The sequence below is a fragment of the Populus euphratica genome, unplaced genomic scaffold (assembly GCF_000495115.2).
Source record: "Populus euphratica unplaced genomic scaffold, PopEup_1.0 scaffold2687.1, whole genome shotgun sequence".
Classification (NCBI taxonomy): Eukaryota; Viridiplantae; Streptophyta; class Magnoliopsida; order Malpighiales; family Salicaceae; genus Populus; species Populus euphratica.
In genome coordinates this window covers 3,285-19,565 of record NW_011502514.1, presented here as the reverse complement: position 1 = coordinate 19,565, position 16,281 = coordinate 3,285, and the positions used below count along the sequence as shown (strand labels likewise).

Here is a 16,281-nt window from a genome sequence, read left to right as displayed (position 1 = left end):
AAATTTTTTTAATATTATTTTAAAAATAATTTATAATTATATAGGATATATACAAAATTAACCATACATGAATATATTTACGTTTATTTCTTGAAAAATAATTTTTAAAAAATTACTTTATAAACTTTCTTATATATTTATTTACCATTAGAAAAGTTGGTTAACGAAAATACTTTCCAATCAAAAACATTTAACTTGATTTTAAGGAAAGTATTTTCTTTTTATTTTGGATAGAAAATACTTTCCGGAAGTTGTAAAAAATTTAGAAATGTTATATTATTTGTTGATTATATCACATTTGATTCTCAAATTTTTAATTGCTATATATATTTTGTTTTAAATATTTATTTTTCAATCTCATCTCTTAAAATTTAATTTTTATATTAACTTTAATCCTCATTTTTATAGTTATTATTTGTTTTTTTCTTATCATTTTTGAATTGAAAATTTTTTCTATCAAATTTGGTTCTTATTATTTTGATTGTTACTAATTTTATTTGAAATAATTTATAAAATATTAATTATTATTATTTTAATTTCTTCATCTTTTAATTTTTAATTTTTTAGATTTGATCTCTATTATTTTGATTATTATTTATTTTATTTGAGATAATTTATGAAATTATATTTTTTTTTCAATTTTATTCCCATTCAACTTTTTAATTTGTAAGATTTGTTCCTCATTATTTTAATAAAATTGAGAAAAATAAAACAATAATAAGTTATTTTTTAGTTTATTTTCTATAATATAACCAAACACTGAAAATTATTTTTCAATTTATTTTTTATTATAATACCAAACATAAAAAAATAATTTATTTTTTTGAAATTCACTTTAAAAAAATACTTTCTAACAAATAAACGGAAAAACGAGGGAGAGATGTAAATTCAGAGATTTCAATCTCTGATCATTTCAAATTTCAGAAGAGTGATTAATTAAGAAAAATGGAAGAGGGATTTCAAACTCAATCACATAAACTGTTTGATACTGAGATGATATTTCATTCTCTTATTTTCAAGTCAAATGCCATAATTATTTTCATAATACAATTTCAACCACGTCAGTTTTTTTGAAGAAAAAAATTAACAACAATAATAAAAATATTGGGAAATCAGACAATTAATTGAGTTTAAGGCCAAAAACTAAATTAAATAAATTCATAAATAATTTGGGGATAAATTTGAAAGAAAATTAAGAAAGTATTTTAAATTGGTCTAAAATTGTAGATTTGGGAAGTCAATGACTGAAATATAAAAGGGGGGGAAATTAAGGGGTCTATTGCAATTCAATTGGGAAAAAAATGGAAAAAGATTAAGGGAAAAAGAGCAAAATTGGCCTAAAATTGAATAGTTTGGGAACATAATGACTAAAGTGTAATACTGAAAACATGCCGGGTTCACATTATGTTTGTTGAAGGCTTAATTGAAAGAAATTTGGAGATAAAAGTCCAAAAAGCTAAATTGAAAGTTTATCTAATAAAGGACTAAAATCAAACACTGGCAGACATTGAGGGACTGAATTAATTGTGGCTCTTGGTAAAACGGCGTTGGCTAGGAAGTTAACCCCAATTAGAGCATAAAACAACGACTTGTCGTTTTATTTATTATGGAGCGACGTGTCACCCATAGTTATAATCGACGTGTCGTTCCTTAAAAAAAAAGGATCTTCATATTCCTGGAAAAAACGTTGAACCTGCCGCGAACTCAGCTGATGGCTGATCTTCAGCCTCACATTCCACCCATGATCGTCTCTTAACAAAAGAAAAAAAAAGGTGATGCACACACTATGACATTCCAGCTACAATCTTGAGGAAATAAAACCCGTTTTTATGCCACAATCCATTCCCACGAATCAAGCAAAGTGGCAACCGTCACTAGCTCTTGAAACTCCAGCACCCAGGATGATATCAAGCGCAGGTTCATCGAGAATTCAAGGGTTGATATCTTTCCCGTCCTTCATTAATGCTAAAGGACTCTTAAGACTCATGTCTACCTATAAAAAAAAGGAGAGAATGCTGACAGAAGAGACACACGAGAGCAGAGAGGAAAGTTGAAAAACAATACGAAAAGGCTGTGGGAATTTTGTGTGACAACAACTTTCCTGACCAAGAGAAGTGTTTCTGGACAGGAGCTAGCTCTTGATTCAATAAATTTTGCTTAGCCTGCACCAAAAACAGGTATGATGCACTTTCATTTCAGTTCTTACACTTGTAATATATCTTCTGATTGTTCTTGAACAATTGGTTCCAATGGTTGATTAGTATTCTTTCACAAAGGACATGATTAACAAGTAATTCTGAAAGATAAAAGAAGTGGATATCTTCGTGTTTAAAAGGGAGCAATGAGGAAAATTAAACTTGTAGCTTTGAGTCTGCAAAAAAACACCCTTGAATAGTTCATTCATGGCCATGAAAAACTACTCACAGTGATCCAGCTCCTTCGTCCTCCTGGGCAGAATCCTTCTCTTAAGTCTGTATTCTATATGTGCTGTCATGAACGCCCAGTAATCATTTCATCTCCCTTTGGTTGAAGTACCTTCTTCATTAGCAGTTCTGTGATTAATAAAAGTAAGTAAAATACTGTAGCTAGATTGTTACTGTTCATTTCCTCTCCTAGGCAATTTGAAAAGGAATGAAAGATCCTTTCTTGTAATTTATGAGCACAAAATAAATAATTTCCATGTCTTTGTAATGTATATAAATAAACAGTGAACAAAATATTGGTTAGTTTAGCCTTGGATTCATGGACAAAATAAAAATGAATTTAAAATTATGTAGACAAGCTTCCGTGCTCAGACTTGGATTTTAATGGATATAGGGATAAATCTTTTATTTTTAGTTATGGGTATCAAAACTCTTCGTAAAATAAAATAAAAGTATTAGAATATTTTATAATAAATAAAATGATTGATTAAAAAAATACATAATAAAGTTAATTTCTAATTCGAAAAGATGCAGTAAAAATGATATAAGATTTCCAGCGTCTAATAATTAATTAATTAATTTTGATCTGATTAAGTCGGGTTTTAGATGGGTATGCCACTATGCCCTATCCGAAATAATCAAATATATTACTTTAAAATTTTTAAAACAATTACATTTATATCGATACATATATAGAAAATCTAGGGTTTTACCTGAACATATCACTTGATACTCTCTTCGCTCTAGCCGCTCATGTCACTGTTATTCTGCTCTCTCTTGTGACTACCATACTAACTCGCGGGAGGAACAGCTTGCCCAAATGTCTTCCGAGTGCAGATCTACATCGCGCTGCAATTCTAGGTCATGCTCTCTTCCAAAGTGTCCTTTCAGATTTAGTGTTTCCATGGAACTTTAGAGGACATTATTTACGAGGATTACAAGTGGAGTTCTTTAATTCTTTTTTAGCATGTTAATGTTCGGCTGTTTCGAAGCAGTCCACTACTCTAATTTTTATGTTCTTCCTACCATAATATTGAGAGCTGTGCTCTGTGCTCAGCTTCTCATATTTGCTCCAATATTAGCTCTAAAACTGTTTTCTGGCAGTTGCTGACTGTAAGATAAAGTCATTCACTGTATTGTGATTCTTGAAACTGCAGAAACATTTGGGATAATCAATAGGGTTTCGGGTCGGATTGGATTTAGGTTACGGATACTTGAAACCCGATTCGGTTGGGTTTGAGTATAAAAATCCGTACACTGTATAGTACAAAACCTGATGCATGGATTCCATTGTCATCCCCCATTCCTAGAAAGCATAGGAAAGAAACTTCTTGCAGGGAAAGGAAACAAATTTCTACCCTAGTCACCACAACCATAGTATAGGGCTTGTGTTAAGGATGAGACTTCGTCCTAGCAATAGAGGTTAGTTTGAAGGGAAGGAGGTGGGTGAATTATAATTGTAAGAGTTTTTGAAATTTTTCAATAATTTTATTATTTATTTTATTTTTAGTTTTTAGTTTAAAATTTTCAATACTAGTTGGATTCTATTGAATAAGGATTTTTTTTATATATAAAATTGAATTGGTAAAGGTAAATACTGATGATCTTTGCAATAAGGAATCTATCAAAAGCAATATCAAATTTGAAGTTTAGGCACTAGCTTTGATTTTTTAAGCATCAATAATTCATGTGTGGTGAGAAGTTTTTTTCTAGGTTTGAAAACTCTACATGAATACATCTTTTCTAAAATTGTATTTAAGTTATTTGTGGCAATGCCTTAATTAGGTTGAAAAGTTTTTGTTCAGAATTTGTTTTATTTTTCTTAGTTATTTAATTTTTTATTTAGTTTTGGAATCTTGATGCTAGTTGAATTCTAGAATGACTATATTTAATAATGATATCTTTTCTACAAGGAGTAGGATTTAGGCCACTGATTAGTATAAATAGGGTCATCTAACTTATTTATTAGAACTTATTTGATTGTTCAAGAATTATTGATATTTAGAGTTTATTAAATCAAAATTTTCTGTACAATTTAGCTATAATTTTAGGATTTGTGAAATCTTTGTTTTTGCTATACATTGTATCACTCCCACTACAATGCTATTGATTTTCTGTCCTTTCAGATTTTAAATTGTCAAACTAAACAAAAAAGAAAGAAAGAAACCCTTCAATTCCTGCCTATAAATCTCCCAAAACGCTTGAGATTTTGTCTACAACTTCAACTTAGAACCTCTCAGCTTCAAGGGGTACTTCAGGTTCCTTCACATTCCTTTCTTTACTTGAATGGCTTGGTTATTGTAGTTGTTTGAAGTGAATTTTTATTTTTCTTTTAATTACTCGGTAGATTTTAATTTTGAAATGTGAGAATATTGCTTCTTGCCTTACTTATACTGCATGTATCATGTTTATGTGGTGTAAGTATATATGTTGTTCCTTTGTGCTGTGTTTTTGACCTAACATATGACGGTGCAATTATTACAAGCAGAAGTGTCGTTCTTTTGCTAAATTAACCTACGATGAATGGGAACAGAACTTCTACTCGGTGTTTGTTGAAGTCTAAGCACAGAAGAGTAGATGTGATTTGTGAATCTCCCAGAGGGTGTGGAAGATTTCCAGTTGTGATGGACTCAAGTGATTCTGAAGATGGCATTGGTGATCATTCACAGTTTCTAAAACGTCCTGTGATACAAGTTGTACCAAGAAAATACCCTCCTCCAAGGATATTGAAAGGATCTTTTGTCCAGCGAGATTTTCCTAGTGCTTTTCAGCAACAGGATTTGCTTTCTGCTTCAAAAGAGGGTTTACAAAAAGTTGTTTCTGCTACCAAGCCTATGGAGAAAGCTGCTGAGGAGATTGCCGGAAGGAAATGCCCTTATCTAGGGATGAACTCAAGTGATTGTGATGATATCAGTGATCATGGACAGTTTCCACAAAATCCAACGATGTCAAAAGCATCTTCTGCCCAACGAGATTTTTCTGCTTCAAAAGAGGGGTTACTAAATACTGTTTCTGCTAGCAATCCCAAAGAGAAAGCCGCTGCAGAAGCTGCCTCAAGGAAATGCCATTCTCCAGGTATATTGACAGACTTTTTGGCCAAGCAGGTTCGTCCTGCTGCAAAACAGAATACGTCTTCTGTTTCTAATGACATTTCAACCAATGACCGCCGGAAACAAAACTCTGTTTCCCAAGAAAATATCATAACAAATAGTTGCAGAAATCAGAATACTGGTTCTGTTTCTAATGACATTTTTCTGCGAAATGGGAAGAACGCTACTAGGGTAGTGGGTTTTAGGCCGAAGAGGTTTAATACTACTTTGGGCAACAAGGAAACTGGTCGGTGTCATCAAAAATCAAGTGCTTGTTGCGATAAAGTGAAGGAGGTCTTGAGATTGTTTCATCAAGTACTTGCCAAGCTCTGGAAAGAAAATGCAAGGAAGCCAAAAATGGAGAAAGACTACAACATCCCTAGACATGCAGCATTATTTCTTAAAGATCACCAAAAATGGATTAATACAAGCAAACGGGTAGGTCCTGTTCCTGGAGTTAACATCGGTGACAAGTTTCAATTTCAGGCTGAACTGAATGTAATTGGCCTTCATTGTCACTTTTATAACGGTATAGATTATATGAAGAAGAATGGGATCTCATTGGCCACTAGCATTGTCGTGTCTGAGCGGTATGCTAATAACAGGGAATCTTCCAATGTCCTCATTTATTCTGGTTCTGGTGGGAATCCAGCAGTTCGAGGTCAGCAACCACTTAAAGATCAAAAATTAGAACGAGGAAATCTTGCATTGAAGCACAGTATGGATTGTAGAACTCCCGTTCGAGTCATTTGTAAAGTAAAGCTCAAGAGTCCTCAAGCATCTTCCGTTGAAGGTACATGCAAGCGCAAAAATTTGAACCCAATTTATGTTTATGATGGTCTTTACACAGTTGAAAAATTTTGGGAAGAAAGAGGAGAATTTGGTAAACTTGTCTACAAATTCAAGCTGAAGAGAAATTTGGATCAGCCGTAGTTCCCTTGAGGATTTAGCAAGCAATTGCGGGCATGTTTTGATGGATGATATTTCTAATGCAAAAGAGAAGATGCCAGTTCGTGTTTTGAATATGCTTGACAATGAGAGGGCACCACTATTTAGTTATTTAGCAAATGGAACGTGTAATGTTGAATCCTTGTTAAGTGCTTGTGATTGGATTGACGGATGCTCATGTTCTAAAGATTGGTCATGAAAAATCAATGGAGGAGAATTTCTTAGCATAATCATCTTCATCGTGGCATCTCCATAGCTGTTATGATTTTCTATGTTTGAAGGAGTTCTGAAAAAGTACAATGCTCAGACTAATAAAAACCTGATAATTTGATTGTGATATCGTACTGAAATTTTTTAAAAGGTTTTATATTTTTTTATATAATTTAGATCAAGGTTTTTAATTTAATTTAATTTTTATTAATTATGATGTTTTTCTTATATTTAAGTATCCTTTAGATTATTTTTCATTGAATATTAATGAAATAAACATTTTAGACCATCTTCCCAACAATCTAAGGATGGTAGGTGTTTTAGAAAATAATTTGAATTTTTTTTTTGTTTTAAATTAATATATTTTTAATGTTTTTAAATTATTTTGGTGTGTTGATTATAGAAATAATTTTTAAAAAATAAAAATAAGTTATTAATATATTTTTTAAAATAAAAAATATTTTAAAAAGTAATACTAACCATACTCTTCAACGCAAACTTAGAACTTTGTGTTGAAATCTCAGAACCTGAGATATTCCATTTTCTCTCTATAATTTCAGTTATTGAGACTTTTAAGAATCGAGTAACTTATTAGAAGGGATAATTATAAAAAAATCTAATATATTTACAATGAGAACTTGTTGCGGGCATTTTCAACTTTAAGGAATGGCCGGTAGAAAGCTAGAACAGCGATGTGGAGGTGGAATTGGTCAAGAATATTTGAATTGTGGTGTCTTTTTTTTTATTTCTAATTTTTATGAGCTATTAGCTGGCCCCATCAATTCCTGTCAAGATAAAATAAAATAAATTAGTTATTGATTGCTAATTAGTTGAGCATTTAGAATCACAGTAATTTTTGTTTTTTTACACTTTTCGAGGGTGCATTTTACTTTAAAAATTATGAAATTAATAATTTTGATATACTAATACTGAAAATCTTATACATAGAGTGTATTTCGAGAGTTTTCTCGATATGCTAGCATAAGATGTCATGTAATGCAAGTTCGGCGCTTGAAATCAAGAGGAAAAGGGTACATGAAGAGAGAAGTTGGAGAAGAAGAGAGGTCGATATGATCTTGCCTGGAAACAGGTGGGAAGGGGTGTGATTGGGTTCACATGTGGGAACAGGAAGAAAGTCATCAAAAAATAAAAAATTATTTTAATTTATTTTTAAATAAAAAATATTTTAAAAAATAATCAACAATACATAATTAATCTGAGAGAGCCCATCTCCTGCTTGGAAAGTTGAAGGGTGGTAAAGCTACTATGATCTTTTCTCATGCAAAGATGGGTGTAATACTGTAAAGAGCTTGGTGGTCCTTGTTCTTTTCAATTTGTGGTAATATGGTCCCTCATCATATAGTTCTTTCTAATGTGGTGCTTGTATCCACTTCCTTCTCTGATGATGTTAAACTTGGGATACAGTATTCTTTTTCTCAATTCTAAAAAAGAAAATGAAAATATTAAAAAATTAGAAGAAGAAAAAAACAAGAATCATGTGCTATTAATTCTAAAAAAAAAAAAATTAGTCTCAATTCCTGTCAAGATAAAATAAAATAAATTAGTTATTGATTGCTAATTAGTTGAGCATTTAGAATCACAGTAATTTTTGTTTTTTTACACTTTTCGAGGGTGCATTTTACTTTAAAAATTATGAAATTAATAATTTTGATATACTAATACTGAAAATCTTATACATAGAGTGTATTTCGAGAGTTTTCTCGATATGCTAGCATAAGATGTCATGTAATGCAAGTTCGGCGCTTGAAATCAAGAGGAAAAGGGTACATGAAGAGAGAAGTTGGAGAAGAAGAGAGGTCGATATGATCTTGCCTGGAAACAGGTGGGAAGGGGTGTGATTGGGTTCACATGTGGGAACAGGAAGAAAGTCATCAAAAAATAAAAAATTATTTTAATTTATTTTTAAATAAAAAATATTTTAAAAAATAATCAACAATACATAATTAATCTGAGAGAGCCCATCTCCTGCTTGGAAAGTTGAAGGGTGGTAAAGCTACTATGATCTTTTCTCATGCAAAGATGGGTGTAATACTGTAAAGAGCTTGGTGGTCCTTGTTCTTTTCAATTTGTGGTAATACGGTCCCTCATCATATAGTTCTTTCTAATGTGGTGCTTGTATCCACTTCCTTCTCTGATGATGTTAAACTTGGGATACAGTATTCTTTTTCTCAATTCTAAAAAAGAAAATGAAAATATTACAAAATTAGAAGAAGAAAAAAGCAAGAATCATATTGTGCTATTAATTCTAATAAAAACAAATAAATTAGGAAAATATTCAAAATAATTCTCACTCCCACTATATATTTCTACCTAGCTAATGTTTCAAAACCCGGATTGCAAGCTCAAGAACAAATCCATATGGCGAGGTTAATTAAGAATCCAGGTTGTGAGCTCAAGAACGAGTCCAAAACCATAGTTGTTACTTAAGAAAATAATAGATCATTTCTTGAATTTTGAAACTGATTATGTATTCTTTTCACGAAAATCATCTCAATTAGGCTTAAAAATGTATTGGTCGAAGGGCAGGTTCATGAGAAGAAGAAAAATAAAATAAAAAAGAGAGTCCATAAACTATGTATATGATCATTGATATGTTACTTCCTTAAAAATGTATTGGTCGAAGGGCAGGTTTATCTGAAGAAGAATAATAAAATAAAAAAAGAGAGTCCATGAACTATGTATATGATCATTGATATATTACTTCCTGTTCTTGTAGGCCAAATTGAAGGGAGAAATGGAGGATGAGAGAAACTAACATAACCACAAGAGCTCACTCAACTGGTTTTTCATATATTAATATATATATATTTGTAAGGGTAAACTTAGCTATAGCATATATATATATATATATATATATATATATAAAAGCCACTAACGATAAAAATAAGATGCAAACTCACTCAAACTACATACTATATCAATATATATAGCTCCCACACCATGCAAACACTATATATAAGTAGAGTGAAACATGGCACTTCGTCGGCTAAGACAACATTTTCACACATGGACTCCAAGCCGATTCGCTCACCCATGGTTGGTTCTCTTTCGAGGATCAGATCGTGATTGTGTTCCGTAGCTACTAGGTCCACCACTTCCTCCACCGCTGCCACCACCAGCGGAATTACCAGACCCACTTCCAGCACCGTATCCGCCACCTTGAGCACCACCACTCCCAGTCCCATAACCATAACCTGAGCCCGACCCGCTTCCAGAGCCTGACCCATACCCAAAACCCTTACCGAACCCAGTCGGGGACCGACCTGAACCAGACCCATAACCCCATCCACCATTTGGAGTCGAACCCCATCCCCAATTATAGTCCCAGTTAGGCCCGTGGCCCGAACCACTAGCCCCTGAAGGGGGGCCCGTCTGCCCATCAGGCACTGTAGACATCTCAGGAGAGGCAAATCTCTTGTCACCTACAACCACCCTGTTGGACGGACCACCAATATTACGGGCAAAAGAGCCTCCGGCGATCAAGAAAAGAATAAACAGAGTGAAACGAGATAAATTGGGCTGCATTATTTTTCTAATGGCTTTGTGGCTATGCTTCAAGGTATATATGATGAGGCAATGTGAAATGATCAAAGTAGAGTCGTGACTTAGGTATAGTAAGGATATTATAGTGGTATTTATAGTGGGTATTGATGCTGACAAGGGGTCACCCGTGAACGTTTTAACCTTTTGAAAATGGTGCACATGTCATTGTGTGAGAGTATTTCACTCACGATTATGCTCTTCTTCACGATATTGCACCACCGACTTCCAACTAAAATATTTCAGCTTCTTGAGACTAACGTGTTCTTATCCTTAACTCTCGCAATCAAGTGAGTGAACTAATGGTTTGTGTCCGGCAAAAAAAAATTGAATAGATAATTATGGGTAAAATTAATTTAGAAGAAGATTGTTGGCTCGGAATGTTGATTGTGTTTGGTTAGAGATCATTCTTGAAAAATCAATTCAATTTAAAAATTTTAATTATTAATTGAGATTTCAAAATAAAATTTATATTATTTTATAACATATCTTTTTAGATAAAAACATTTTAAATTTTAAATTTATATAAGCTTATACTATCTTTTATTTTATTTTTATTGAATAAATATGAATAATAAAATTTAAATTTGTAATTATTTAGTTATTAAGATTTTAGTACCATATCGATTAATTAATTAATTAAAAGTTTACAATATAATTTATAATATTCTTTAAATAATAATCGGAGAATGTAACAGTAAATGTAGTTTAAAGTGAGAGTTTTTAGCATGGCTAGAATCGCATCGGTTGGTTCTTCCCTTAAAAGACCTTCTTTGAGCCCACTAAATCAATCGTCTCGACGCATCTCAGAATCAAGGCATGGGCAATGATCCTGCCACAATGCTTGCATCTAATATTCTTGCGGGGCAGAAGCAGTACCATGCATGTTGGGAGAAGCTTTTCATCAACTAATTCAACATGTCAAATCAAGAAAATTAATATTATTTAGTACATAATTAATTAAGTTACTTCATTGAATTTAGGGATACATCAAGCATATACCATATCCAACACGAAACCCTGAAACACATGGAGTGATTTATTCGTTACGAGGTACCACATCTGTGAAGACAAAAGAAAAATTGTCATTGATTTCAAAAACCAGATGGTTTCAAAATACTACCATTGCCGGAAAACATTTGCCACCGCAATAACATTGACCAAATTTTTTCCTGAAATATTAATGAATTTTTAATTAATTTTTATGATATTAATCCACGAAATTTTCTCGTCTCTAAATTGTTTTGGTAACTATTGACAGGAATATATCATTAATATATATTAAAAAAATTCCAGTAAAAATAAAAATAATAAAAAATTAAATAATAATAACATATAAGTTTTTACAGCATCGCGATAATAGAGTTAAACCTCTAAGAATATTTTAATAGAAAAATTTTATTGATATATATCAATAAAATTATAAAAAATATTACAATATAATTTAAAAGGATAAATTATATAATAATGTGATATTTATACTAATATAATTATAAACAAAATTACCATCAAAATAATTTCTTCAATTAATTTGTCGTAATTTTTATTCTAACAAAATTACCATTTCTCTTCTCTTTCTTCTATATTTTTATTTTTTACTTGTAAAATTTTTTTTGAAACAAAACAATGCAAGCACCCTCCCCTCTCAATCTCAACATGAATCAACCTTTTATAATTTTTTCAGCCATCGCAATATTCATTTTATCAACATCCTTATTTTATTTAAATTTTATTGAATTCAATATTGTTGATGTGTAGACAAAAGAAAAATTGTCATTAAATTTCAAAAACCAGATAGTTTCAAAATACTAGCATTGCTAGAAAACAATTTCGAGAAGGCTCCACTCTCTTCACCATACGAGCAATAAATAGTAGCATAGATGTGAATCATGTGACCTATTGTGCTTAGAATAAATGAAATCATTTTTTTTCTTTCTAGATGGTGAAATGGGAGAGATTTAATCATTATGTTCTTCAATTCCCCGTTAAAGCTTGATTGTCGTATGGGATGATCAAGAAGCCATGCTTTGCCAATTAGAGGAAGCAAACATTTATTGAAGTGGCAAGCTGCTCCATGAACTTTTAGTAGTTTGTAGCTTTAACTGGCCATACCACCTGGTACACTTGGCAATGGAAGGCATGGACACCCCAAGTAGCAATGCCTGAGCTAGCTCTCTCTCTTTTCCTGCCCCATGATAATGGCTTATAGTTGGGCAGTTGCATAAAAAGTCATTTTGCTGGCTTTGTGCTCTCTAGTGGACAAATAATAACCTTGAATTGCACGTTCGTGTTTTGGATTTGATCGAATCTCTTTTCATGAAGATGACCTGATCTTGAAACGTGTACATCCTTCGCATGATCTTTTCTTTTTTAGTTGAGTTTGTGGCCATGTCGCTGTTTACCCATCCAACAGATTTTGCAATGCACAGAATGTTGAGAAATGAGAAATATCTTAGATAGCTACCTGACCAGTTATCCTTGCAGAACCACAAAATGTTTCATTTTAAACTTTGTTTTTCCCCTCCTCTCTCTATGATCCGGGACATGTAATTTTGAAAATACCAAAGAATTCATCTTGATGATGCAAAGAGACTGTATAAAAATTATTCTGCATCGGTATATTAATCTAAGTATGAATAATTAATTTATAAACCAAGATTTAACACGATATATGTAGGCAGTTTAATTGTAGATCTACTATAACTGGATCATGTAAATAGCTTAACAGATTTATAAAACATAGTTAACATGAAAAAAAAGAGCTTGTTCATGCTTAGATGGCGACAACCTCAGAAGAAAAGTCTATAATTTATTATCAAATCGTGAGATCGGTCTCATATTTTAATAAATTATTCAACAAGTCTAATTCTATAAAGGGTCCACTGTTATAACCAGTGAGGTCTTAAAGACTCTTAAATTAGGCTTGGAAGAAGTTCGACTTCTTACATATTTAATGAGTTTTAAATGTTTTAAAAAGACAGTATATTGGAGAAAAATACTGAGAAGCAAAGTACTAATTAGAACTCTTGTGGTGATAATTATTTCCACAGCAGTTTTATATATTTTTCTTTTGTTTGCTATCTTATCGTGTTATTTTCTATATGCCTCGTAATAGAAAAGAAAACTTAATTTCTGTAAAAAAAAAAAAAAAATAGTTTGAGAACACATTGAATCTACAAATAAAGAGATAGCCAGAGAGTGCATAAAGACTATATGTTGATATCCTGCTCCAACATAAAAATAAAACCAAAATAAAATAAATAAAACAGAACGAAGTTGATATCTAGTCATGGGCTTAGCCTCTTATCTGCAATGAATGGTTTCTATTTGAAGTGGAGTACAAGCAAGTCGATAAACAGGCCAAGCTTTGGACCTGTCTGTACTCTGGGACACGCTTAAAAGTTACCTCGCTACGACTTCCATGCTCAACATGCACAGATTGTCTGAAAACTAGACCCTGCCCACTAAGATGAACAGAAAATAGTGCCTTGGTATTTTCATCTTCCAAACCGTGTGGCCTGTGGGGTCATTTTCTGAGTTTCACATGCATACATTCTGCAGGCCAATTTGCCTCAGCTCGTGTAGGAGATTGAAGTTGATCACCTCTCAGTGTGGACCAGATCTCGCAAATTCAACTGATCACTTGAGTACGTATGTTAGTCCAGTTCATGTGCAATAATTTGTCAGCAAGTCTTTTTCTTTCAGTGTTCATCTCTCATAATGCAGAATTTGACCCCTTGCCTTACCGACATGCTGTTTAAATGCATTATATTTGCTTAATCAATGGGGGAAGGAACAAAAACTAGATATATAGATTGTGCTTAAAAGCCATCTTGTTGTCTAAATCAATTTCTACTTTCGTAACTTGCTAAGATCCAAAACCCTGATCCCATCTTCATTTTCTCCATGGGAGGATTACAAAATGTGGAGAGCAAAATATTTCTATTACTGTCTTCGTATGATCAATCTTTTAGCATGCAATGGCATTTATAAGGGCTTATTCGTCTCTTTCGTTCGAGTGTTTCATGGGAGATCGAATACTCACGAATGATCATGTTACAAGAAAATCACAGGTTACGACAGAAGGAGCTGCCATTTGAGACTAAAAACATACCATGCATCAAAGGGAACTTGAAAGACATTTGCAAAGTGCATCTATGAACGTTCCCCATACATAGTGGGAGCTGGCATCGGTCACTGTCTTTCTTATTGTACTCCTGTTGACACTTCTTTGCCCAGCAGATGGCATGGTCCATCTTCCTTTCTTTCTTTTATTAAGGAAACTCCACAACTTTGATGTAGCTACAAATGGGATTATAGGCTATTGATCATATAAATCCGTAGGAGGATCAAATATTAGCCGTTGAGCGTCATAATTAAGCTTAGTCTTGTACAAAGTGGCAGACAGGATTGGAGTAGCAGCAAGATCTGATATGAGAATTAACTGGTGGATGGAGTCCACTCCTCATCAGATACTTTAGCATGTTTGTTTACGTTTTTCCTTTGAATTAAATTACCATACATTGAACCTTTTTAACGGCTAAGCATCATCGAAAAAGTCCCCTGAAATGGTGACAAGAAATAACCTGGAAGTAGTGCCCCACTAAATTATCACTACAGAGTAGATTTCGGCTAGTTCAGTGTCAAACAGGTTTAGGCATGTCCAGTGAACCTTTCAAAATCATTGTATCTCTTTAGTGCTCAAAATACATGTATGTATCTTATGATAGAGACACCAGAAGTATACAGCTAGCGGATTAAATGAGTTTATGGATGGAGACAACAGATTTCATTATATTTTTATTTTATTTGAGTTATTTATTTAATCTTTATTTATATTGGATAATCTCTAGTGGCTGGTTGTTTGGGGTTTATTATTTATATATATATATAAGATGATTTCATAAAAGTAACAAATATTCCACGGCGTTTACAGTGCATAAAAAATCTACGGGCTAGAAACTCTGCCCAGTACAGGGGAACAATTTATCATATGAATTCACTGGCCCTTTGAGAAGTGACATCATCACGTCCATTAGATTCTGCAAAGGAAATTGAATAGAGAAAACACAAGGCTGCCTCATAGTGCTGCCACCCCAAAAATTAAAGGAAAATACCTACGAGCTGAGCCTTAAAGAGCTAGGAATAATTAACCCATAAATCAAAGGAAAATACCTCCGAACCGAGCCTGGACTGGCTAGGAGCACTGGGCCCTCTGAAATTCAAGGCAAATACCTACTAAACTGAGCCATTAAGGGTCGAGACTTGCCACCCCAACTGAACTGACTTCGAAGAGCCACCACCAACCGGAAAATACGTATTGCAATTAGCCCTAATTGGCCACGAGCATCTAACCCGAAAATCAAATGCCGAAAACCAACATAACCGAGGCCCGACTAGCCAGGATTTACCAGCCCGGAAATTAGAGGCGATAACTATTGGACCAAGCCCCGATGAGGTGGACCTAACAAGCTTAAAAACCCAAGGCAACATAGAGAACCAATCCCTGGACCTAATGGCGTATGAAAAAGAAAAGAGAAGCAAATACCTAGCGAAACAGAGATCGAAGAAAACAATTATCGAACCAGCCTCTGACTGGCCGACACCAACCAGACCAGAAATGAAAAGCAAAGACCTAGCAAACTGATCCGACTGAGACCTGACAAGCTATGACCAACGAGCTCAAATATTAAAAGCAATTACCTACCGAACCAAGCCTATCTGGGATGAGACATGCCACTCCAAAAATCGCAATCCATAACATTCAAGGCAAATCAAAAGCTACATACCGAACCCGAACCGAGCATTAAAAGGCCATGACCAACCAGCCAAGAAGTTGTTAACATAACTCTAAAACACGTGAAATTTATACTATCCATAAAAACATTATCGATCAAGAAACAATTCATGGTGGACTTGCATAGTTTCTTTACTATATTAATTAACAAAACTCTAAAACATGTGAGATTTTTACTCTATATGAATGCATTCTGGATCAAAAAACAATTCACTACGGACTTTCTGTAGATAATTAATTGTAAACTTGAACA

At 33.1% G+C, this 16,281-nt stretch overlaps 2 protein-coding genes across 4 annotated transcripts; one reads left to right on the top strand and one right to left on the bottom strand.

Annotated features, from left to right (window-relative positions):
• Positions 1-3,195: 3,195 nt before the first annotated feature.
• LOC105119237 (YDG domain-containing protein At5g47160-like) lies at positions 3,196-6,694 on the top strand. 3 transcript variants are annotated; one of them, XM_011017363.1, is made up of 2 exons: positions 3,196-3,284; positions 4,912-6,694. In XM_011017363.1, exon 2 carries the CDS (start codon positions 4,943-4,945, stop codon positions 6,443-6,445), a length of 1,503 nt encoding a protein of 500 aa, XP_011015665.1. In that variant the 5' UTR covers positions 3,196-3,284; positions 4,912-4,942; the 3' UTR covers positions 6,446-6,694. The 3 variants fall into 3 exon arrangements, with proteins under 3 accessions (XP_011015665.1, XP_011015664.1, XP_011015666.1); XM_011017362.1 differs by having other exon boundaries at positions 3,202-3,284; positions 4,957-6,694; XM_011017364.1 differs by lacking the exon at positions 3,196-3,284 and adding an exon at positions 3,551-4,681 and having other exon boundaries at positions 4,957-6,694.
• A 2,875-nt stretch (positions 6,695-9,569) lies between these two features.
• Positions 9,570-10,341, bottom strand: LOC105119239 (keratin-associated protein 21-1-like). The gene has a single exon (XM_011017365.1). The coding sequence runs from the start codon at positions 10,214-10,216 to the stop codon at positions 9,719-9,721; it is 498 nt and encodes a 165-aa protein (XP_011015667.1). The 5' UTR covers positions 10,217-10,341; the 3' UTR covers positions 9,570-9,718.
• Between the last annotated feature and the right edge of the window lie 5,940 nt (positions 10,342-16,281).

What these genes read in the sequence shown, in the direction of transcription:
- LOC105119237 (XM_011017362.1), top strand. Translation starts at nt 3,244, where the DNA reads ATGTCTTCCGAGTGCAGATCTACATCGCGCTGCAATTCTAG. An exon ending in ACATCGCGCTGCAATTCTAG is followed by an intron (nt 3,285 to 4,956) that starts GTCATGCTCTCT and finishes GAATGGGAACAG; the next exon opens with AACTTCTACTCGGTGTTTGT.
- LOC105119239 (XM_011017365.1), bottom strand. Translation starts at nt 10,216, where the DNA reads ATGCAGCCCAATTTATCTCGTTTCACTCTGTTTATTCTTTTCTTGATC.